Source organism: Balaenoptera ricei, chromosome 13, assembly GCF_028023285.1.
Source record: "Balaenoptera ricei isolate mBalRic1 chromosome 13, mBalRic1.hap2, whole genome shotgun sequence".
Classification (NCBI taxonomy): domain Eukaryota; kingdom Metazoa; phylum Chordata; class Mammalia; order Artiodactyla; family Balaenopteridae; genus Balaenoptera; species Balaenoptera ricei.
Window position 1 is genome coordinate 71,072,584 of NC_082651.1, and position 23,516 is coordinate 71,096,099.

At 39.3% G+C, this 23,516-nt stretch overlaps 1 protein-coding gene across 1 annotated transcript in view; it reads left to right on the top strand.

Annotated features, from left to right (window-relative positions):
• CDKL4 (cyclin dependent kinase like 4) overlaps nt 1-20,763 on the top strand; it is a 47,363-nt gene extending 26,600 nt beyond the window's left edge. The window contains exons 4-10 of the mRNA XM_059942894.1: nt 5,523-5,595; nt 11,432-11,522; nt 12,634-12,831; nt 14,270-14,352; nt 15,820-15,876; nt 18,283-18,417; nt 20,662-20,763. Of these exons, the coding sequence (XP_059798877.1) occupies nt 5,523-5,595; nt 11,432-11,522; nt 12,634-12,831; nt 14,270-14,352; nt 15,820-15,876; nt 18,283-18,417; nt 20,662-20,763 (739 nt within the window). The remainder of the gene's footprint in view (nt 1-5,522; nt 5,596-11,431; nt 11,523-12,633; nt 12,832-14,269; nt 14,353-15,819; nt 15,877-18,282; nt 18,418-20,661) is intronic.
• Nucleotides 20,764-23,516: the final 2,753 nt, after the last annotated feature.

Below are 23,516 nucleotides of genomic sequence, written 5' to 3' on the forward strand. Positions count from 1 at the left end.
TAGTCCAGGTTCCAGTCAACCAGTGCAGCAATCACCCAATGCAGCAATCAAACCAGTGCAGGAATCAACCAGTGCAGCAATCAACCAGTGCAGCAATCAAACCAGTGCAGCAGTCAACTAGACTCACTCCTAGCTGCTCCAGGGAGTTTACTGAAACCAGGCTCGCTAATAAGTGTGCCTATACTGTTATAATCCGCCCAAGTCTAAAATCTTGTTTCCTCCTCTCTGGTCCTACACTTATGAAATCCATTTCCACATACATTCTCCAGTATAAATTAGCAAAATTTTATAGTTCTTTTTGCTGTGTAAATCTTCTTTCCCTCTCTTTGACTTTGTAATAGTCCCCTTGGGACATGCTGGGATCTGACTTTAGTCAAGGTTTGGAGACCTTGATGGGTAGCAGGGAAAGGAGCCTTGAGGAGAACTGGCAGCCCTCCCATGCAACACAGCTGCCTCAAGTGAGATCATTGGGGGGGGGGGTCCTCAACAAGGCAGAAGCAGCCTCATAACACAAGTTTGGGGGCTACTTCACATGAGAAGAGACCTTTGGCAGCAAGTTGGGATGCCCTTAGTTCTATGAATACTCCCAAAGTGCCACATTTCAATTCTCAAAGTATATCTCTCAGTTAATTAACTGAGAAATTAATTAACCTCACATAAATTCAACCTGTGTTGTCATTCAGCACCCTGCAGGACTATTCTCAGCATCCGATTTTTCAGTCATCTCAGGGTAATTCCAATGGTCAATGGAGTGAGTCTTAAAAATACAAGAAATAAGGGCAACCATTGAAACTTCTGGTTTCCTAACTGTGCCTTGAACCAAACTATCAAAGCCCTAAAGCTGTCCTTTTGTTTTTTCTTTAATTTTTCCAGTGAAGTGAGAAACAGCCAGCCTGCCCCGCTTTTCTTTTATTACTTTCCCATATGTTCCCATATTGTTCAACCACATTCAGTCCAGCAAAGCCCTGCCCTGAATAGGCACTTCATTCCAGATGACCACAGGTGATTATGTAAATAATTGGTTCATCACTGGGTGCCCATTTACCAGTGTTCCAGCCACTAATGGTAATTAGATCCCCCTGCCTTCAGACCCAACTAAGTCAGATAGCCTACATTCCCAAGGCCTTGACTTTGTTTCCCATACCCACTTCTGGTATCATATTCTGAACTAATCAGGATTCAACAACAGAATTCACTCTAGCTAGTTTAAGCAAAAAGGCATTTATTACAGGGTGTTAGTTTATACGGTTTCTGAGAGTGCCAGCGAAGGAAGCTTAGTTGAGGACCTATTAGGTACCAGTTACTGTTCTAGGCCCCAGAGCTACAATAATGGACAAGGTAAAGCCCTTGCAGAGTTACAAGCCTTTGGAGAACAATAAAGCACACTGAGGGATTAGAGAATGCCTGATGAGGGGCGTAGGTGGAACAATAAACACAAAGCTTTGGAGGTCTGTTCAGGGAATAGCAGACGCTAACTGGGCCAGAGTGGAGGTCGGTGGGAATGTGATAGGAGATAAGGGGCTGGGGTGGGGGGGAGTTAATAGAAGTGAAATCATTAAGAGGCTGGTAGGCCACAGTAAAGGTTGGATTTTATTCTAGGATAACAAAGGTTTACAGAGAAGGACTCAATTCATCTTGGGTACTGATAATGAAATCAAGTTTTCCATGTCAAGTTATATAACAAACTAAAACAAAGATAATGAGCTCTGATGTCAGCGCCAGGATTCCCCTGAATGGCTAAGAGAGCAGCGTCTGAGTGACCCAGTCTGAATTCCCTGACCCTGTCACCCTTATTAACCCCTATGGGCTTGAACCAGAATGTCTAGTTTTTGCTTTCAGGCCTTCACTATTCCAGTATTTGTTTGTGCACTCACCAAAGTATACTATTTAAACACAGAGTATCAGTTGGTTTCTACAGAAGGTTTTATTTCACTCCAAAATGCCTTGAAAAATGCTGACTGTGGCTGAATAATGTTGCAATGCTCTACCTTTCTGGAATGAACACTGTGTGAATCTGTATTCTCTTTGATAACTATCTCCTTTTCCTAAGATCAGCGGTATTTGCTTGTAGCTGTTATTTTGTATAAATGTTGTTTTGCCTAAAATGGAATCTGCCTTCTTGGAATCTGAGCTCAGGAAGGATTCTGTTTTGAACAGAAGCCAGGACTCTTCCTGTGAGGTGCCCTTAAATACCCCTCTTTCACAACAATAGCTGGGGAGTTTCTTAGGACATTGCTTCATGCCTAATTCCGTGTTACTAACACTAGTAACCAGGGTTCTGCCAGTCTCTGAACCCTTGCCCCTACCTGGTTTCCCAGTTCCAGTACTGAATCCCGGTGCCTAGAGTCCGTGGACCCACGCAAACGTTCTGTTTCTACATGAATAGGGCCATGTGTTACTCTTGCCAGTTCCTCTCAGGATTTTTTTTTTTTTTTTTTTTTTTGGCTGCGATGGGTCTTCATTGCACGTGTGGGCTTTCTCTAGTTGCAGCACGCGGGCTTCTCATTGTGGTGGCTTCTCTTGTTGCGGAGCACGGGCTCTAGGCGTGCGGGCGTCAGTAGTTGTGGCACACAGACTCAGTAGTTGCGGCTCGCAGGCTCTAGAGCGCAGGCTCAGTAGTTGTGGCGCTCAGGCTTAGTTGCTCCGCGGCATGTGGGATCTTCCCGGACCAGAGCTGGAGCCCATGTCCCCTGCATTGGCAGGTGGATTCCTAACCACTGCGCCACCAGGGAAGCCCTCCTCCCAGGACTAAGATCCACTTCCCTTCCCTCCACCTCTACCAGCCTCATCTAAATCACTAGATCTCACCTGGATTATTAAATTAGCCTCCTAATTAACCTCCCTGTATCCACTCTGCCCCAGAAATCCATTCTCTATATATGTCACTTGCCTTCTTGAGTCCTTTCAATGACTTCCCTTTGAATTTAATAAAGTGCAAATTCCTGACCCAGATTGAGAAGGCCCTCAGGGGTCTGGCCCCGCCAGCCTCTGCAACTTCACTCACGCTTTAGCCACACTGGCCGCCACACTCCCAGCTCTTTCTCACCTCAGGGCCTCTCCCCATCCTCTTCAGGCTCTTTGTATCTTTGCACTGGGTGTCAGTCCCATCTACTCACCTCGTCTGACCCCAGACCCTCATATCCTGAACCTGGGTTTTAATACCCAGACTCTTAAGGGATAGACTTCTCAATAAACCTGTGAGGTATTATTCCAGGAAAAGTGAAAGCACAAATAACTTGCCCAAGGTTATAAAACTAGGAAGCAGCACGGCTGGGATTTGAACTCTGTGCACAAATGGCTGTACTATTCCTTCTGCCTCATTAAAAAAATATAAATAATGTAGTCTCAGGCTTGGCTCTTAGGTAAAGGAGGGAGAGGATAAAGTTATACCAGAATTCAGTATAGGAAATAAAAACCACTGTAGACATTTTAAGTGGAAAGGGACTCAATACTGAGAATTAGGTGCTTTCACAATACTGAGAAGAACTAGAGTCAAAAGACTGCCACCAGATCACTGATGCCAAGGGCTTGACACCGTCACTGTGATCTGAGATGGGGAAACTGCTCTGAGCAAAATACCTCCATTCAGTGGTTGCTATTTCTTGGTGTTTACCCAGACCTCACATGTCTTGTCACTGGTGCCACACCTGCGTCACACACAGGCCAGCCCACTGTTCTACAAGACCAGCTCCATCTGCACGATAATGAGTTCAGTTTCTAAAAAGTGATCTAAACACATGATGTAAATATCCAAATATGATACAATATTAAAACTGAGTGATGGGTGTGTTTGGAATATTAGGTAATTTTACATTTTTTAATCAAAAAATCCTTACAGTAGACCATTTAGTGAAAAAAAATCTTGTGTTTCAGATTTTTGAAAATATGCCAACAACAACCTCACCTCCACGAAGAGGGCTGAAAAGCAAACAACACACTGAGAAAAATATTTACAGCATCTATGTAGACTCTGATACACATTGAGTCTTCATAAGTCAATTTAAAGAAGAGTAACTAGACCAATCGAAAAGCAATAAAGGGCATGAACAGAAAATACACAAAAGGAGAGAAGTTTAATGTTCAATAATGTGAAAATTAAAATCATTAATAATTAATGAAGTGAAATTAATGAAAACCAAAGTGAGATATCTTTTTATTTGAACCACAGATTGGCAAACATAACACTGGCAAAACTGAATGTTGGCAAGACAATGAGGAGATAGGGACTCGAATGCATAGATGCTTGGTGGGCGTGTAAATATGTACAACCTTGCTTAGAGAGGGTAGTTTGGCCGTATGTAACTGTGAAGGCATCATCCTGGGACAGGGATGTGAGCAATGGAAAGACATCAACAGAAAAGTTAAAGGGAATGTAATTGCTGCAATTTATAGAAATGGTTACACAAAATACACTAAGTACTCCCAGACAGAATACAAGTTGCCCAGATCCCCAATTCCCCAATGGAAAACACTCCCCAATATTTTCCACAGAGTGAGGAATCTTCAGGGGCAAGAAGCTCCCAGCCTCCCATTCTCAAGGGCCCTTTATTCTCCCTGGCCTCCCCTGGCTGTGTACCTGCCTGCTTACCAGGCATAGGTAACTGTTATGAAACAACCCTTGCACATGCTTGAGTGTTTACCACCAACATGAATTGGATGAATTGAAGGTCAGCCTTCAAGAATGCCTTTTTTCCTGCAAAACCAAGTCTCAGGTCTACCTGAAGTTCATACTTACAGGATCAAAATGTAACATGTGCCTACCATAGGTCCCAGAAATCCCACTTCTAGAACTTACCTTAAAAAGATAACTGCACAACTTCCATAGATGGATGAGTACATATTCACTGAAGCATTGCTTCTAGAAATGAAAATCGTGTCAAGCCTAATTGCTCATCAATGGGGACTAAGTAAATTATGATACATCCATATAATGAAATCCTTGGCCACTGAAATATATGTATACATATTAGTATCTGTACCTCAATGCATAGGATGTTTCTGAAAGAGGCAGGGGAAGTTGCAGAGGATGAAATGGTTGGCAAGGCAGGTATGAGAGAGAATTCTTCATGGATATTCTTTTAACTTTAAAAATATTGAACCATATGGATGTATTTATTTAATATTAAAAGGTAACTGCAGAGAGAGGGAGAGAGAGGGAGAGAAACAGAGATTCCCAAAGGGACAGTCACTATAAGTTACAGCAATTATTTTGAGCTAGCAAGAGTTGAGTCAACACTTTTTATTTCTTTACTTTTCTATATTGTTGGAATTTTCATGATAAGCATGGATCATTTTTACAGATGTAAAAATTTCAAATTACAAGGCAAAAATTATATAACCATAAAGAAAAAGTAGTAAAGCAATTTTCGTTAAAACGTTAAAAAAAAAAAAAATTTCCAAGACTCCCTTTGCACTGCATCCTTTGGCCATGACAAGCCCCGCCCATCCCATTTCTATTCCCAGTTCTGCTCCTGAAACCCTACCTTAGGAGTTTTCATTTCCTTTTTTGTTTTTTCCCCCAGACTTGCTGATGGAGTGATCAAAAGTGTGTTATGGCAAACACTTCAAGCTCTTAACTTCTGTCATAGACATAACGTAAGTAACATTTTCTAACGTATTTGCTGATTTCTTCATGATGACTCTTTTCTTCTACTTAGCTCAGGGGTCTATTTGAAGAGCTAATGACAGAGGGAAAATAAGAACCAAAAGAGCAAAACAAAAGAAAGTTACAGAATATGAGGAAAAGTAATGCATTATTCATGGCCCTTTTCCAATTTCTGTAAGAATCGAATTACTCATTCCTTATGAATTAAAAGTTTGTATAAACTTAATGTTTCTTTTTGCCACAATACTGATTCCTATAATTATTTTTAAATTGGATTAAAATAAGTTTTCAGGATATCAGTAGTGTAACCCTCCATGGCACTTGATTTTGTTTTTTTTTTAATGTCTCTTAAGTCTTTTATTCTGTAACAGTCCCCCTTCCCCTACCTTTTTTTCCCCCATCATTAATTTTTTACAGCCATGGGTATCAAACTTGAGCATGCATCAAAATCACCAGGAGGTCTTGTTAAGACACATTTTGCTGGGCCCATTCCCAGAGTTTCTGATTCCGTAGGTGTTGGATAGGACCTGAGAACTGGCATTTCTAACAGTTTCCTAGTTGATACTGAAGCTGCTGGTCCTAGAGCCACACTTTGACTACTCCTGTGTTATAGAAATCATTTTGGCCGATTGCTTCCTATGTGTTACTTAACTTGTTCTTTCACCTGTATTTGCTATCAATTGGTGTTTATATCCAGAGGCTTGATCATACTCAGGTTCAGTTTTTTAGACAGGAGTGCTTCACATATAGTGCTGTACACTTCTTATTGCATCAGCATCATGAGGCATATATAAAGTCTTTCCCACTTTTGATTGTCTTAAAATAGATTAGTGGGTTCAGGAGGTGTTCATTTGATCCCCTCCATTATCACTTTCCCTGTCAATCTTTTATTTCGTTTTACCATTCATAGATAATTATTACCTCTCTCCAGGATTTCATTAGGGTTAAAAGGTGGTGATTTTCTAATTCTATTATTCCTTCTGCATTTGTTAATTGGAATTCTATGGAGAAGAATTTACCATCATGGACTCTGGCTACTGTAAAGTACAGTAAGATAAATATGTGATTATTCCCTTTATTTGTCAGTACTCAAGAGTGATGGGCTGGGGTGTTAGCAGCCTCCAAGAGTGAACAGTGAAGGGTTTTGGGGAGGTGTAGGGTATCACTATAAACGAATGGATTTTATGTATTTGATGTGTTTCAATCCTTTGCAATAATTGTTCTCTCTGATGTTCACATCTTAGGCCAGTGGGAGCTTCTTTAAGTAGGCTCTTGGGTGCTTTTGCTATAATGATAGTTTTTAAAAAAATAACTCTAGACCTTTTGCGTTCGTGCCTACACGGAGGCAGTGTTGAGGCAAGGATACAGACTACCATATGGTCAATTTTGATGCCAGCAGAATATCTATCATAGTAGTCTAGGATTGCTGAAAAAAAGTACAAGATCATGGAACGAAATTGCAATACTTAGGGAAAGCTTCCTTTAGCTTTAAGAAAGTCAGTGAAGTTTTTTTTGTTTGTTTTGTTAGGATAAGTCAGAAGCTTTTATTTTCTATTGATAGAGTATAGAGGGATATTGTCCACAAGATACATAAACCTGTTTTTCATGATGCAGATTGTACTTTCAAATAATTACTAAAGATGATGCTGAATTGAATCCACATCTCTGTTGCTTTTCACCATGCTCTGAGAGGTATTCAAGTTCACCTAAGCTTGTTGCTAGAGTTTTATGGGTAATTAAAATGATTTTTTAAAAATTTTTTTTACCATAAGTGTTGTACATTTTCCCTATATAATCAGACATTTTCCTGTGTACTGATTATAAGCTTGAATACAATGTCTGTGGCTGATTTACCTTTGTATCGCTTTAGCCTAGCATGGATCTTTTCACATAAAAGATGCTCAGGAAACATTTATTGAATAACTGGATGAAGGAATGAATGAATGAATGAATGAGTGGGTCAGTCAATCAACTTACCTACCTGATTACGACTTCCTATTTCCAGTGGACCCAAACATTATTGTAGCTCAATGCAACTGCCACCATTTCTTTCTCTGCTTGGAACAACATGTTCTGTACCTTAAACTTTGAAATACTGAAAACCTCCAGTTTATAATCTATGGCCTTTATTAAAAATAGATAATTTTTCAGACAAAATTTCTTCCTCCAACGTGGAAATTACTTCTGAACTCTGGTTATCCCATTTTCTTATGCTATGGTAAGCTTTTGTGTATCTTTTTTTTCTTTTAACAAACCTATTGTCTAAAATGCATACAAAGGAAAAAAAATCTAAATCATATATAAGTTGTTACAATACTACATCTAAAACCTTTATGCTCTCCTTATTTTAAAGGAACCCTCATGATACTCTCAAAGAATAGAAAAGGCAGTCTGACCCAATTGGTGTTGTTAAAGATTCCCAGCTTTCAACCTGTGGTGACCATGACTACCTTTTTATCTCCAGAGTGGTGATCCTACCAAGAAAGGAAGGTTACAGTAGTAAGGGATTAAGGCCTTGCTACTCAAAGTGTGGTTTGTAGAGATCACCTGAGAGCTCATTAGAAAGGCAGAATCTCAGGCCCATTCAGATCTGACTCAGAATCTGCATTTTAACAAGATCTCCAGGTGATTCATGTGCACATTAAATTTTGAGAAGCACTGGACTTATGAAAATACCTACTCATTTTGTTCTTTTTTTACCCTATAATATGGCTAGATTGAGGTAACTAAAGTGACCACTTAGCATCATTGTGAACTCATGAATTTTTATATATTTGACATATCGATTAGAGAAAAACAACTTCATGTCTGGGAATTCCCTGGAGGTCCAGTGGTTAGGACTCTGCGCTTTCACTGCCGTGGACCCGGGTTTGATCCTTGGTCGGGGAACTAAGATCCTGCAAGCCACACGGCACGGCCAAAAAAAAAAAAAAGAACTTCATGTCAAAATGACAAAATTACAGTGACTTCCAAAATACGAGTATGTCTGGCTGTAACATCCATCATCGTCTTGTTGATATCAATGACTTAGTTGTCAAGGAGGAGGTTTCTTTCCTCTCTCATTATGAGTATCCATCCATAAGACTCAAAGAACAACCTTCTCAGATGTCCATTCAGGCTACATAAAGAAGCAACTTCTAGTAGGGAAGCTTCCGGAGATGATTCCTAAAATTAAGGGTCAGGTTTAAAATACCGTGGATACCTCTCCTTGCTGGCTTTTGAGATTATAAAAATGAGATTGCACATCAGCTGCAATAACCCAGTTTAAGCAATGTTTGCTAAAAGCTGTGTATGATACCCAAGTTTATCAAAGTGTTTTGGTTACACTGACTTGCAAGTTATTGCTCTTAGGTGGAAAATAAGCTGATTGCGAGAGGCATTACAGAGTTTGCACTGAGTGCAGCTTTGCAGCGGAGAAGGTGAATGCTGTATGTCTAAGCATCTTCTGTTCTCCATACTCTGCTTCTTACTGTTCCAGTGATTTTTACTCTCTTTTTCCTTCTTCTATTATATAATACGCCATCTATCTTTCTTTATTTGTAGCTTCTCTTACCTGTATTACACTAAACATTTTTTCAGATTCTTTGGGACATATCAATACTTCATTTGCCTTTGTATGTTTTGGTTGGAAGATAAGTAGCTGTAAATTTCACATGGATTTGCATATTTAAATAGGCCAATAGACAGGTATCAATGTAAGTCCATTTACTTGGTAATGACACATATAGTACAGAAATTTTAGAATCTGATGCAAACTCACCTGAGGGATATAACCTATTCTTATTAAATCACTAATTATTATAGGTGAATATGATGCAAAGTGTTAATCCAGTTTTCATAAATGTGTTGCTTTAAAAGGCAGGATGAAAACTATGTTGGCTTATATTATAACAATGTATTTTTAAAAATTAATATCTAAGGCCTTAGGACTTTTAAGAGGCCTTAAAAGGTTTCTTCTAACTGCTGGTTGTACAAATTATGAGACAGTTGAGAGTAATTGAGACAATACAAACAAGCTTCTAGTACCAGTGCCGTTTTTGTGACCCAAAATGAATTTAGGGTTCAACATTTTCTCTTTTTAGATAGCTATTATAGAAGCAAAAAAAAAAATTATTTCAAAATTGTCAATTTGACAAGAATACTTCAAGAGACTGACAGCACAACAGAGAAGTGAGGCAGAAAGAGCTGATTGTTGTGGTACTTAATCCGGAGACCGTGGGTAGCCACCTGCAATCACAGGATTGTTGCAAGGATGAACTAATTCATGTGGAAGTGCTCTGAAAAGTTCAGAGCTCCGCATGAGGGCTGAGTTGTACAAGAAGAGCAACATTGTTTTTATCTATGTGCTTGTTTGGAGGGAGGGTAACCTGGAAAGCTACAGTTCTGAAGAATAGGGTCTGAGTTGTTTTCTCCTGCGGCATCCACAGCATGGAATAGCCATTTCTGGACTAATAGTGAGTGGGGCTCACTCAGCCCACCTTCATCCACACCCCCAGCTTAGCCCTCTCACATCCAGGAAGGAGCACCTGCTTCACTCAGGGTCCTGGGGTGTTGCAGCAAGCTGTAAGGTCTCCACACATAGAGGACTCTGAGGGGAGAATGCCTCCCGGTGGTGACCCGCTCTCCCAGGGGCAACTCCAACAGCATCATGTGGTCACGTTTCAAGAAAGCTGTTAATGGTTGCAGATTAGTTGGGGATACTCATCCCCTGAGGCCGAATATTTGGTATCTCTTGTTAATAGGTGACCGTTACATCCCAGCTTGACCAGGACAGTTGTGGGCTGTTGTCCTCGTGTAGTAATTAATAGAACTCCCTTTCACACATCCTTAATAGAGCTGGATGATAAATAAGATGGTCACTCTAATGAATTTTGTTTTTGCTGTCATTCAAATGTTTTTACAGTTTCCCAAATCTGCAATATTTGTGCAACCTGCATTGTGATTCTTGGGGGGCAGCCGTTCTTATTAGAAGCACTCGGAATGTTACCTCGTTCAGGGTTACCTCATTTTTATTTATTTATTTATTTATTTATTTATTTATTTATTTATTTATTTATTTATTTTTGGCTGCGTTGGGTCTTCGTTTCTGTGCAAGGGCTTCCTCTAGTTGTGGCGAGCGGGGGGCCACTCCTCATCGCGGTGCGCAGGCCTTTTCACTGTCGCGGCCTCTCTTGTTGCGAAGCAGAGGCTCCAGACGCGCAGGCTCAGTAATTGTGGCGCACGGGCCTAGTTGCTCCGCGGCATGTGGGATCTTCCCGGACCGGGGCACGAACCAGTGTCCCCTGCATTGGCAGGCGGATTCCTAACCACTGCGCCCCCAGGGAAGCCCCAGGGTTACCTCATATTGATTTACAAGGTTGTGTTAATTACTGCTGTACAACAGAGTGACTCTGTTATACATATATATATTCTTTTTTTATATCCTTTTCCATTATGGTTTATCATAGGATATTAAATATAGTTCTCTGTGCTATTCAGTAGGACCTTGTTGTCTCATTCAGGGTTTTACCTCTTACTGTTTAAATAGGGCTCAGTAAAAAGTGGAAAAAATAATTATATGATACTCCCCTCTCAAAAAAATGTTTTTCAGTTTTCCTATCCAATAATTATTTTAATTTCTTTCCTAATATAGCAACTTTTTTTTTCTTTTGGTATGATAAGATTTACAAATGAAAAAAATGGCAATTTAAGTTTTTAGAAAAATGAAGGAAAACCATATTTGTGTTTATCTCACAGGCTTTGTTTATCATTTAAACGAATAGTTAAATGTTCATTATGCTTCGTTGTCTTGATGACTTGGGGAAATAATTAACTATTTTCTTACAGTGTATTCACAGAGATGTAAAACCTGAAAATATTCTAATAACTAAGCAAGGAATAATCAAGATCTGTGACTTTGGGTTTGCACGAATTCTGAGTAAGTAGCAATTTTTTACTAACTTATCCAATTCAGATGATTATGAAATGATACAGTTTAAATTCTTACTTTAGATACTGAATGTATGCTGATGGTTATATTGTTATTATTCAAAAAGGGAAATTTCACTGTAACCTTTTAGTCAGTACATCAGTTCACACTTCACCTCCATCCAATCAACTACAATTTATTGGATGTCACATTTTTGTACTTTGCCCCTTAGGAAAGGAAAAGAACTACAAGATGCATTTCTGGTCTTCATGCACTTATAATCTGAAGTAAAAGAAACAAAAGAATAATACAAGATGACTGGCAATAAAGTACTAAAGCGAAAGGGCAGATGGTTCCCTGGAGGGGGATATTAATGTGGTCTAGAGTGGTTGGGAAAAACTTCATGGAGCTGATGAGACTAGGAGAGTAAACAGAAAATGACAGAGAGGATTCAGAGACAGTGCTGAGAAAAAAGAAGTCATCCCAGAGAGGGAGGAACCAAGGGAAAGGGGGACAAATAATGATGTCTCCTTGAATCTAGAGCTGTGCAGCAGGCAAAAAGATGCATTAACAATAGACACACTGCACGGGGGGCATACACATAATCAATATCCTGATAGGACCCAGACACAAGTGACTTGACAATGCATTGGGAAGCTGGTTTATACTTGAAGTTACACTGTAGAAATTCTCCCTACCCCCTCGCCCTGGTCCTCTCTTTTTGGGATTATATAGATGTTAACTAGCTAAGGTACCTTTGGAAGTTGAACTTTTTAAAATTGAAGTATATAGTTGATTTACAATATTATGTTAGTTTCAGGTGTACAGTATAGGGATTCAGTATTTTTGCAGATTATACTCCATTATAGGTTATTACAAGATAACGGGTGTAATTCCCTGTTCTGGACAGTATATTGCTTATCTATTTTATATATAGTACGGGGAAGGTGAATTTACTATCTGAGCACTGTTTGCTCGATTAGTGCCTCACTGCATGAACTGTTAGGAGTATCGTGGCTTCTGAGAATTACTAAAGCTGATCTGAATGCCTGACTGCTCTTGGGAGCAGTTCCCCTCTTGGGAGAATGTGACCCACCTGATTTGACTGATGCATTTGCAGTTCCAGGAGATGCCTACACTGATTATGTTGCTACAAGATGGTACCAAGCTCCTGAACTTCTTGTGGGAGATACCCACTATGGTTCTTCAGTCGACATATGGGCTACCGGTTGCGTTTTTGCAGAGCTCCTGACAGGCCAGCCACTCTGGCCTGGAAAATCAGATGTGGACCAACTGTATCTGATAATCAGAACACTGGGTATAAGTTGCATTTTATGGCTTACAGAGTTGCTATAGTGTTATAGTAGTGGTATGTCACTGTAATGAACAATAAGACCTTTCTTTCGTCTCCAAAGTGCTACTCGGGATGGCTGTTCTGGGTTGTAGCCAAAGCCCAACCCTTTTCTCAATGTGTAGAGCCATAACTTTTGTCAGTGAGGAGTTTTCAGATGCCTTTCCAAGTCAAGTCAATTAGCCGTGGAATAAACTATACATTTACTTTCCTTATCAGCCCAAGATAGGGCTAAGGGTATGAGTCAGCTGCATAGAGCTTACTCTAAAGAGATTTACTCAAATGCACTTTCTATCCTCTGTAAAAGAGGATTTTTCCCCTTTCCTCTAGCGCAGGGGTGAGCAAACTTTTTCTATAAAGGGCCAAATGGTAAATATTTTAGGTTTTGCAGGCTCTACAGCCTCTGTTGCAACTCCTCAAATCTGCTTCTTTATACTTAAGAATTTACAAATTACTTTCACACACACCATCTCTTTCAGTCTTAAGAAAAGCCCATTAAGGACATTATAACATTTTTCATTGTGCCTGTTTTTGCCAGTGAGGAAACTGAGGCTCTGGGAGCTTCCATGAGTGGCCTAAAGTCCTACAACTAGTTAAGTGCAGAATAAGAATGGACTCAAATGCTCTCTTTCGTGACCTTTCATCACGATGCAGCGTCCTCAGCACTTGTCTACTTCCACCTGGTTGGAAGAGAACATAACCCAAAAGATTAGCTGCAGCTTTACGCCAGCAGCACGGATGCAGACAAAGTGATGGGTATTTATTAATCCCTTCCCATCGGCTCTCCTGGCAGCGTGGCTGCTGGGCAAGGGAACTACTGCTGTCTGGCCTGATGCAATCCCCTGTGTGGTCCCAACACATTCTGCTGGAGAATTCCGCAGCATGAAAAATGTGGGGTAGAGGCTCACTACAGGCCACACCTGAAGCTTATGCTGTTTAATTGATTTCCTACAAGGATTGTGGAAATTTACATTAGGCAGATGTTAGACAGACCTGAGTCTGAATCCTGGGTCTGTCACCTAATGACCGTGTGACTTTAGACAGCTGATCAAACCTCTGAGCCTCATTCTCTGACTGAGAAAGTATAAATGAAAAATAGCAACGATGGTGAGATGGTTATGAGATTAAATGGGATCATACGTGTAAAGCCTTCCAGACCACTTGCTTACCTCCTCTTTTGGTGGCGGCTGAATGGCAGACCAAACCATGTGTGGCAAAGAGAGTTCCTTGGGAACATTGACCTTACCTGAGAAGGTATGTTTTTGCAGTGACCCATTCCTCCTAAATCTGGAGGGAATGGTCAGGCTCAGTATTTCTTTAACGTCTGGACCTCAGAAGTTAACCATTTAAGCATTATGTTATTTTTAGTAAATTTATCATGAGTTATGTGGTTTGTATTTTACAGGAAAACTAATCCCAAGACATCAATCTATCTTTAAAAGTAACCAATTTTTCCATGGCATCAGTATTCCTGAACCAGAAGATATGGTAAATTGCTCGATTCTGGTGTTTTGTTATTTGTTTTGCTACTTTCTTTATAGGGGTAGTTGTTTCTTTTTTAATGTTTGTGCTTTGGGCTCCTGTTTTCCTTACAACACACTGACACAGGTCAAAAAAACTATGTAAAAACTACATAAAATGAACTAGGAGAATGCTTTAAAAGTTTACTTGCCCTATCTATTCAAAGATTAATTCAATTTTAAATTTGAAGTGAAAGTATACTTAGTTCCTTCATAAATACCGTGATCCTTTTAATCAAAACACTCCGGTACCTTGCCCTGAAATAATTATGAAATAATTATTTTCTCATAAATAGTACTTACCATAGTTGTCTCTATTTTGAAAAAAAATGCATTCTCTATTTTTTTAGCTTCTGAAACAAAGCTCAAATCAATAGAAACTATTTCTTCACAACATATATTTCCACATGGAAGGTCATTCCACAAAATGATCCTCATTGTATCCAAATCAAAACTGTAAACCACAATGATCACCTCTGTACTCTTCCTGTGGTCTTTGCCTTTCTTTGGGAATCTACCAATGACTACTTGACCCTCTTACTCTCTGTAGTCATTGATTTCCTGTCTGTGTTACCTAAGTCTGGGCTATGATCTTTAAAACTCTGCATGATCTAGATTCTGCCTATAGAATGAAAGGACGGTCAGGGGAAGCATGTGCCACGCTCCAGCTGTGTTGGAGGTGGGGAGAGTCTGCAAAGCCAGGTCATGATTTATGGCACCTGTGAACCATCAGCTTCAGGTGGTCCCAACTTCTCTAAACACCCTGTTCATCTTAAATTTATCTCGTATATTACCTTGATTTATGTACTGGATTTCTTTATTATTATATTTGTTAAGACTTTTAACAAATATAATAAAAGGTTAAAAGTTGAATTACAAGTCTAGAGGTTGAATTACAAAAGATTACTTATATAACATGTTTGATTTAAAGACTAAAATACAACAAATTCACATGTACCTGCTGCCTAGTTAAGGAAGGAGAATATTGCCATTAACTTGGAAGCTTCCCCCTCCCCATGTACTCTTCCTCAATCCCATTCCCTTCCCCCCTTACTATTCTGAATTTTGTGTTCATCATTCTGCTGCTTTCTGTAGTGCTCTTAATTATGCAGCTCAGTGTATTTTCATTAATGCTCAAAGCATCCCTGTAAGTAGATCAGGCATCCCTATAAGTAGATATTAGGGTACTGTTGTAGGATTTCAGAAGGGGACATTTAGCACGAACATTTACCGAACACTAATTGCAAAACACTGTGAAGTTAATAGCTTCAGTTTTTCCCATTACACTACACAGTAGTGTAAAATTATGATTTTAAAAAATCAAAATCTAACCTACTAGGGGATCTTTCTCCAAAGTATTCTTAATGCTAATATATTTAAAATATCCATTACTTTGTGGTTAGGTAACATTGAAATGCTTTACTTTGTTTTTCAGGAAACTCTTGAAGAAAAGTTCTCAGATGTTCATCCTGTGGCTTTGAATTTCATGAAGGTACCTAAGCATCAATTATAACCATTATTGACTGCAAGTCATAATGATTGAAGCTGGTAACTCTGGGAGGGGTGGACAGTAGGGCAAATAATGCCAAGGTAAAAATGTAGTCATTGAAACAGTTAAGGAACTGTAAAATAATTACAGTTAAAGGAACATCAGTGGTTTAAACAGTAATCTTTCTAACATATCCATTAAAATTAGTAGAAGATGAAAGAGTATAATTAAGGTCTGCCGTGTTGAAGACCATACTTCTTCTGCATTCGTTAGGAAATTTGACTGTTAAGTCAGTATATTCAAGACTATGGAAATTTATGAGGATAAATGTACTCCTTAAGTTTGAAGATCAAGAATTGTGCTGTAGAGGGAAGAGATATGGGGATATATGTATATGTATAGCTTCTGTCAGAGAGGATTATTACAATACCTGTCTAACAAAGTATTCACTTTGTTATAAAGCAGAAACTAACACACCATTGTAAAGCAATTATACTCCAATAAAGATGTTAAAAATAGATATATAAATAAAATAAAAATTTTAAAAATAAAAAGAACTGTGCTGCCCAATATGGTAGCCACTAGTTACGTGTTACTATTGAGCACTTGAAATATGGCTGATTAGAATTGAGATGTACTATATTTCTATGAAAATTACTTTAAAAAAGAATATAAAATATTTCATTAATAGTTTTTAAAATAGTACATGTTGAACTGATAACATTTTGGATACACTGGGTTAACTAAAATTTTAAATTGCTTTTTTAAAAAATCAGTAGAAGATCAGGCAAAATCAGAACCATGCAGACACCAAATATAGCCCCTGTACCAGGGCCAAAAGAGATACTTAAACAAAGGACAAATTCTAATAAAAAGCAGAAGAAACTCATCTATGACCAGTATGCCATTCATGCTTGGCCAACTGAGGCCATGCTAGAAAGTGTGCCTCTTCCATTCAGTGTGGACGCTGAAAGCCTTTAGTGGTATAGGGATGGAGATACTAGTATGAGTATCTATCTTTAACAACCAATTAAGTTATATTTATAGCAATGACTTCCATACCACTGATCAGAATAACTACTCATCAGAATGAGCTTTTTAAAAATATACATTCCAATAAATAACCTCAGATTTACAGAAGCAGAATCTCTATGAATAGGACCTTGGAATTTGTATCTTTAAGCCTCCCCCTAGGTGATTATGATAAGCAGCCCAGTTTGAAACTCTTCTGATCTAGAAAGTAGAGCCATCTGGATGACCTAGAGTCAACTTTGTAGACCAGCCTTTGTGCTAGTGCTGGTCACTACCCAGGTGCTATCCAGGGTGCTGGATTCCTTCAGTATGAGTCCTCCTGAGACTCGGAGGCTGACACCTCTGAACTCTCAGACTGCCCTGACCACTGCTCCACTGGACCTCACCTGCCTTCTACCTGTCTCACTGCTCTGACTTGCCCTAACCCAGCACTCTGCAGGCCCTGTCCTGGAAGTCTAATTCTCCAACCTTGTTCTGGACAGGCTGTTCTGACCCACCTGCAATTTAGCAAAACCCCCGAGGGGTTGATGGAGGGTAGGTCAATCCCTGTAAGCCCAATCCATTCTCAGGTGGCTTTTCAAACTTGAACAGGTATTAGATTCACCCTGAAGGCTTGTTAAACACAGATTGCTGGGCCCCACCCCCAGTGCTTTTGATTCAGTAGGCCTGGGGTTGGACCAAAGAATTTGTATTTCTAGCAAATTCTCAGGTGATGCTGATGTAGCTGGCATAGGGACCACATTTTGTGGAGCCCTACAAACTATTTGCTTTTTTTTTTTTTTATCTTTTATTTATTTATTTATTTTTATATTTATTTTTGGCTGTGTTGGGTCTTCGTTTCTGTGCGAGGGCTCTCTCCAGTTGCAGCGAGCAGGGGCCACTCTTCATTGCGGTGCGCGGGCCTCTTCACTATTGCGGCCTCTCTTGTTGCGGAGCACAGGCTCCAGACGCGCAGGCTCAGTAATTGTGGCTCACGGGCCTAGTTGCTCCACGCCATGTGGGATCTTCCCAGACCAGGGCTCGAACCCGTGTCGCCTGCATTGGCAGGCAGATTCTCAACCACTGCGCCACCAGGGAAGCCCCCAAACTATTTGCTTTGACAAGTGATAAATCAATGTCACTGGTGAAACACACCTGACATACATTTACCCCCCTTGAGACATTGAATGTTCATCAAATCTACCCTCAAAAGACTTTGAAAGGGCAAAAGAAGAGCAATTCCAGTTATTAACAAGTTCCAAGTACTGGATAATATACAAACTTGAAGATTTTCTAAACTCATATTTGCTCTACCAAGTTATTATTCAGAGTTTTGGGGCACAGTAACAAAAGAGGCTCCTCTTTTAATATCTTCTTTGCTCTTCCCGTCTTCCATAGGAGTGTCTGAGGATGAATCCAGATGACAGGTTAACCTGTGCCCAACTCCTGGAGAGCCCCTACTTTGATCCTTTTCAAGAGGACCAAATTAAAAGAAAAGCATGTAATGAAGGAAGAAACAGAAGATGTCAGCAGGTACCTCCATTCAAAAGTTAAAGTGCTGTAAAAATGATTCTTTATTTTCCTTCTCTACCTTTCAAAGTGAGACTTGGCGGGCACCAAGATCTTCTCTTTGCACTGGTTTAGTTGTATTTGTTTGTCTAATAAATATTGGTGATTGATGTCATGAAACCATAAAACTATGAAAATATACAGATTGTTGCAAAATCTTATTCCAAATACACTTAAGTTATTGCACAATTCTTTTCTTACACTGAATCGATATCCCCCCTGCCAGGTCATGTACCCAAAACACAACAGTTTCAAACAAGTAAGCCCCGATTACAGCAGAACTGAGCTTGACCAGCATTATGGAAGAATCCCGGTACCTTCTGTAGCCTCCAGATGCCCAGTAAAGGAAACTTGACTCTTCTGTCTTTTCACCCGTGGCAGGCACCTTAGTCTGCCTTTCCTAGGCTTTTCCTGGAAGCCAAGGACAAGCTCTGGGCAGATACAAAGAGCTGAAACTCAGATATCTGAGAACCAAATCCTGTCCTAAAATGTGCCAATATTGTAGAATAATACAGTGAATATAAAGACGAACACTGATTCTGTAGCTTATTAGGCAACTACCATTTACTTGCAAAACTTTGAAGTTAAAACATAAACTCCATGAAAGTAGGTTCCTTTGAGTTTGGATTTTTTTCCACTCACCTGTATCCCCAGCACCTAAAACAATATCTGTTACATCAAAGGTACTTAATAGATATTATCCAAATAAATAAGTAGGTGAACATTGCTTATTAATAAGCCAAGATGGTAATTTTCCATTTTTCAGAAACTGACAATTGTCACATTTTGCGTTTGCTTAATCCTCCACCTCTGATCTACTTTTTTGTTCATTTATCTTCTCATTAGCATCTTTACCATAAAGGAAGAAAGTGGTCTCTTTCAACAGTTAAAACAGAAGTTTGTTGGGAGAGAAAGATCAAACTAATCAATAAGATGAAATGTTAAGATGACGTCTGAGTATCCAAAATCTTTATCCAAAATAAAAATCCAAATTTGTATTACATAGGTCATTTTACCTTTAACTGTTCAAGTTACATGTTTGCAAGTTAAGCCCGATACAGTTTACTTAAATAACCGAAAAATTAGCGTTTGTTCAAACAAGTCTGAGGCAGCAATTTGAAATACAGTGTGAATTTTGTGTAAAAACACTGTCCCCTCAAAAACATCTCACCAGCTTCCCCAGCTTTGTCCTGGGAGGGTGGGTGGCGGCCCTGCTCCATCCTGCATCTCGGCCCCGGATCCACTTTCCACCACGCTCACCTCCAGGTGGGTGGAGATGCTGCTCTCCCTTTAAGTCTCCAGTTCACAGCTGTGCTACCCGTTCTTTAATACTTTGTGGCCCAGCTGATACAGATCAGGGACTTTACAGAAGGCCTTCCCAAAGACCCAAGACAACAGAAGGAAAAGAAACACCAAGAGCAGCATGCACCTAGAGAATGTCATTTACAAAGACGATGTCATGTTCTCCGTGCTTAGCCATCTGCATCCTGCCCGTCCCTACGTGCTAGCCCCACCAGAGCCCTCACCACGAGACCGTGCCTAACCGCCTCCCTCCACCAGGTGAAGTCCATAGGGAGCAAGGCCAAGAGAAAGACAGGGATGTCTTTCAAGTTCTGGTTTTCTTTCTGAGCGCACACCTCTTTCCTAGACATTTTACCATATCAGAAAATAAACTAAAAATTCAGAAAGATCTTTTCATACAGGGTGGTTTCACTTTGTAAGTTCAAATTTCTACCTAGATCTTAGTTTCTGTATCTCTGAGTGGATAACCAGCAATTTCCCTGAGACTAAATGTTGTTTTAAGTTGATAGTAAAGAGGTTTTAAATCTTTGCTGTTCTGCCAATATCCTAAAATTAATATCCAAAATTAAAAATTTGAGATGGGTAGAATGTAGACTCTTGGAATTATTGTTTAATAGCTGGTGGACATCTATCTTTTAAACGCTGACTAGATACTCATAAATGAGTTTATTGAAATAAATCATAGTACATCTCTGAGAATCCTAGAATAAATCATAGAAACTAATTTTCAAGTATCAGAGAATCACAATTTTTGGAAAAAGTAACCCTGTTTAATTTTTAAAATTGATGTCTCTTGACATCTTTGCACCATATGTATCCTTTTTGTTTTACCACCTTTAAATTAAACTGTACCAATAGGAATTATTTTCAATTTACTTTCCTATTTTTGTCTTGTTCTGCTATTAGAATCAACTGTTGCCTCTCATACCAGGAAGGCACATCTCCCCCACACCTGATGGAAGAAAACAAGTTTTCCAGTTAAAATTCGATCATCTTCCAAACATTTAGTTCTTTCAAGTGGAAAGTAATTTAATAGGTACACGTTTTTGTACCAGAGGAATAGGGATCCTCAGTGTTTCAAATGCAAATGAGCCATATGAAAATTAAGATGCTTTCTAGAATTGTTTTGCTCTGATCATTACTGATTCCTCTGCCCATGCTTTTTACATGCCAACTTTATCTTTTAGAACATTTTCTTTAAATGTTACAAAGTCTGAACCTGCACATATGGAGGAGACATTTTCAATTTCATCAGAGCAGCCCCTCTTGAAGCAATGTGTATCGAGAATTTGTGAGCTTATACTTTGATTTATGAAAAGGATTTACATTTATCATCTTGCTTCAGCTGACCACATACTGTCTTAGAGCAGTATCAAATAGCTTGCCTAGCTGTTGTTTGTGTAAGGAATGGCATTATGTTTCTGCATTTTAATTCACTCTTATTGTAACCAGGTCTGTTGAGTAATGCTGGTGTTTTATTTTGTGTTTTTTTATTGGTGTAGGAAGGGAACCTTGAAATGTCATCTAGGTTTATCCCTTAATTCCAGGGCAGACTCTACTTTCTCTGTCTCATAAGACATTGACAATTCTATTTTTAAAGCTAGCTAGAGAACATGTCGTACATTTACATAGAAAATAGTGGATGAACTGCAAGGAATTACCATCCTCGTGACATCATGCCCTAGGATAATTGACTGCTGACTCTATTGCTCTCCTTTGGTACATCACGGTTCCTTATCCTTTTCTCCTCCTGTCTAGATCATCTCAGTACCTAAACCTGTCCTCCTGGGTGTATTTTCTACATTGTCAACACTCTCTTCCAAACATTTGCATCCATAGCCTCTATAAACTTGTGCAGCCCTACACTCAGGCATCATGGTCAGGTCAAGTTTGTAAACACTTTTGAGAGCAGGAAGATTATCATTCAGTTATCTTCATTTTGTGTCTCTTATCCAAAAAAGACACAGACAAACAGAACACCTCAATAAGTGAGCTGAATTTATGTTGGGATATTTTCCCAAGTAAACTTGACACACACACACACGTACATACATACATATATGTAAATATATGTTTATAATTATAAATTTTGAAGCATCATAGTAGATGCCTTTTATCCTGGACATCTAAAAATGATACAGACTGTTTGAAAGTACTTTTAGTTTGCTAGCAAGGAGCGCACGTAAAATAATAGCATGAGGCTGTCTATCATCACTGTCTGGCATAAAGGCACAAAATAGTGATGTCTCTATCAATAAATATTAAGATTATTTCATTAAATTTTTTCTGCTCCTGGGTCTGGCATGCTTACCTGAACATTGTCAGATTTTGCAAATACACATAATTCCAGAAATTCCTTGTATTTGGCACCAAGGCACCAAGCATAAATTGTTAGTAAGAAAACACAGTTCCACCTTACGTTCATCTCTAAAAGTCTGTTGCACATATAAATATGGCTCTGTAAACTTCCAGAGAATCTCATTCAGTTACTTGGGTGCATCTCTTTATTAAGGAATTATGGCCTCTAAACAGTAGTTCCTTGCTCACTGGAAGGATATTTTAAGTGGGCTTATTTAGCCATTTAACGTACTCAGTGTGAATGTAAGCTGCTAGGATCTTCTTTATTTTCATCTTTTTATCAGAATGTGCCTCTTCAGATTTTTATGTTTCTTGCATTTTTAATAAGATGATACCAAAGGTGCAAGGACAATAAGAAATAAAAAATAAAAGGCAACATTGATTAGAGATTTCTTTTTAGCATTCATAGTGCTTTTATCATTGAAGCCTTCTTATTGGCAAACCACGCATTCTGCTCCAGCTCTCCTAAATGTATATACGCATAGACACTATATATATAGGGTTGGCCAAAAGTCTGTTCTGGTTTTTCCATAACATCTTACGAAAAAACCAGAAGGAACTTTTTGGCCAACCCAGTAAAATATATATATATATATATATATATACACACCCATACACAAACATATATGCAGAAATTAAGAAGACAGCACAAGACTCCATTATCCATTTTATAACTGTGCTTCAAACAACAGTGGAGTTTTGGGCAGGGGTTGGTAGGGTGACTGTCTTCCCTTCATTTTTGCTTACATTTAAGAATCAATTCAAACTAGCATTTCTCTCTCAATTTTTTTCCTTAGACAAATCCATCGTTTAGGTATCACTGAGGAGAGGAGAGGGGAAAGCATCTAATGCTTAGAAAAATGTTCGGATGCAGTCATATTAGCTTGAAGAAAAGGAATCTTCTGATGACATTTGCATACTTATCTCTCCCTGAGTGGCCCAGGCCCGGGAGCACTACAGCTGCCTGTATCACTCAGGGGCACATGTCTCAAAGTGAGACTCTTTTCGAAGTGCGTATTTCTCACCTCCGTACTTCACAAATTCCCTCGCATTTCTCAGCCACATGGAAGACAGTTGCACTTGTGCCCAAATTAAGTAATGACTTTTGTAAAAGTTATCCTCAGCAAATAGGCTTGCCTCAGGCTCTGCGCAGAGGCTCACGCGATTCTATAACCATGCGTTTCCTTTTACAGTCTTGCACAGTTTCTGGCTTACCTGGGACTTGTCTCGCCCGTGCCAGCTTCCAGACTCTTTAATTTATTTATAGAGCTCTTTCCCGGTGCTGTCCAAATACTACACTGTCATGGTGAGTGACGCCACCTAAATACTCCTTTTCTCCACCTCAGTGTGACCTCTTGGCTCCCTAGTTTCCTCAGACTTTCCACACACGTGTACCTGGGAAT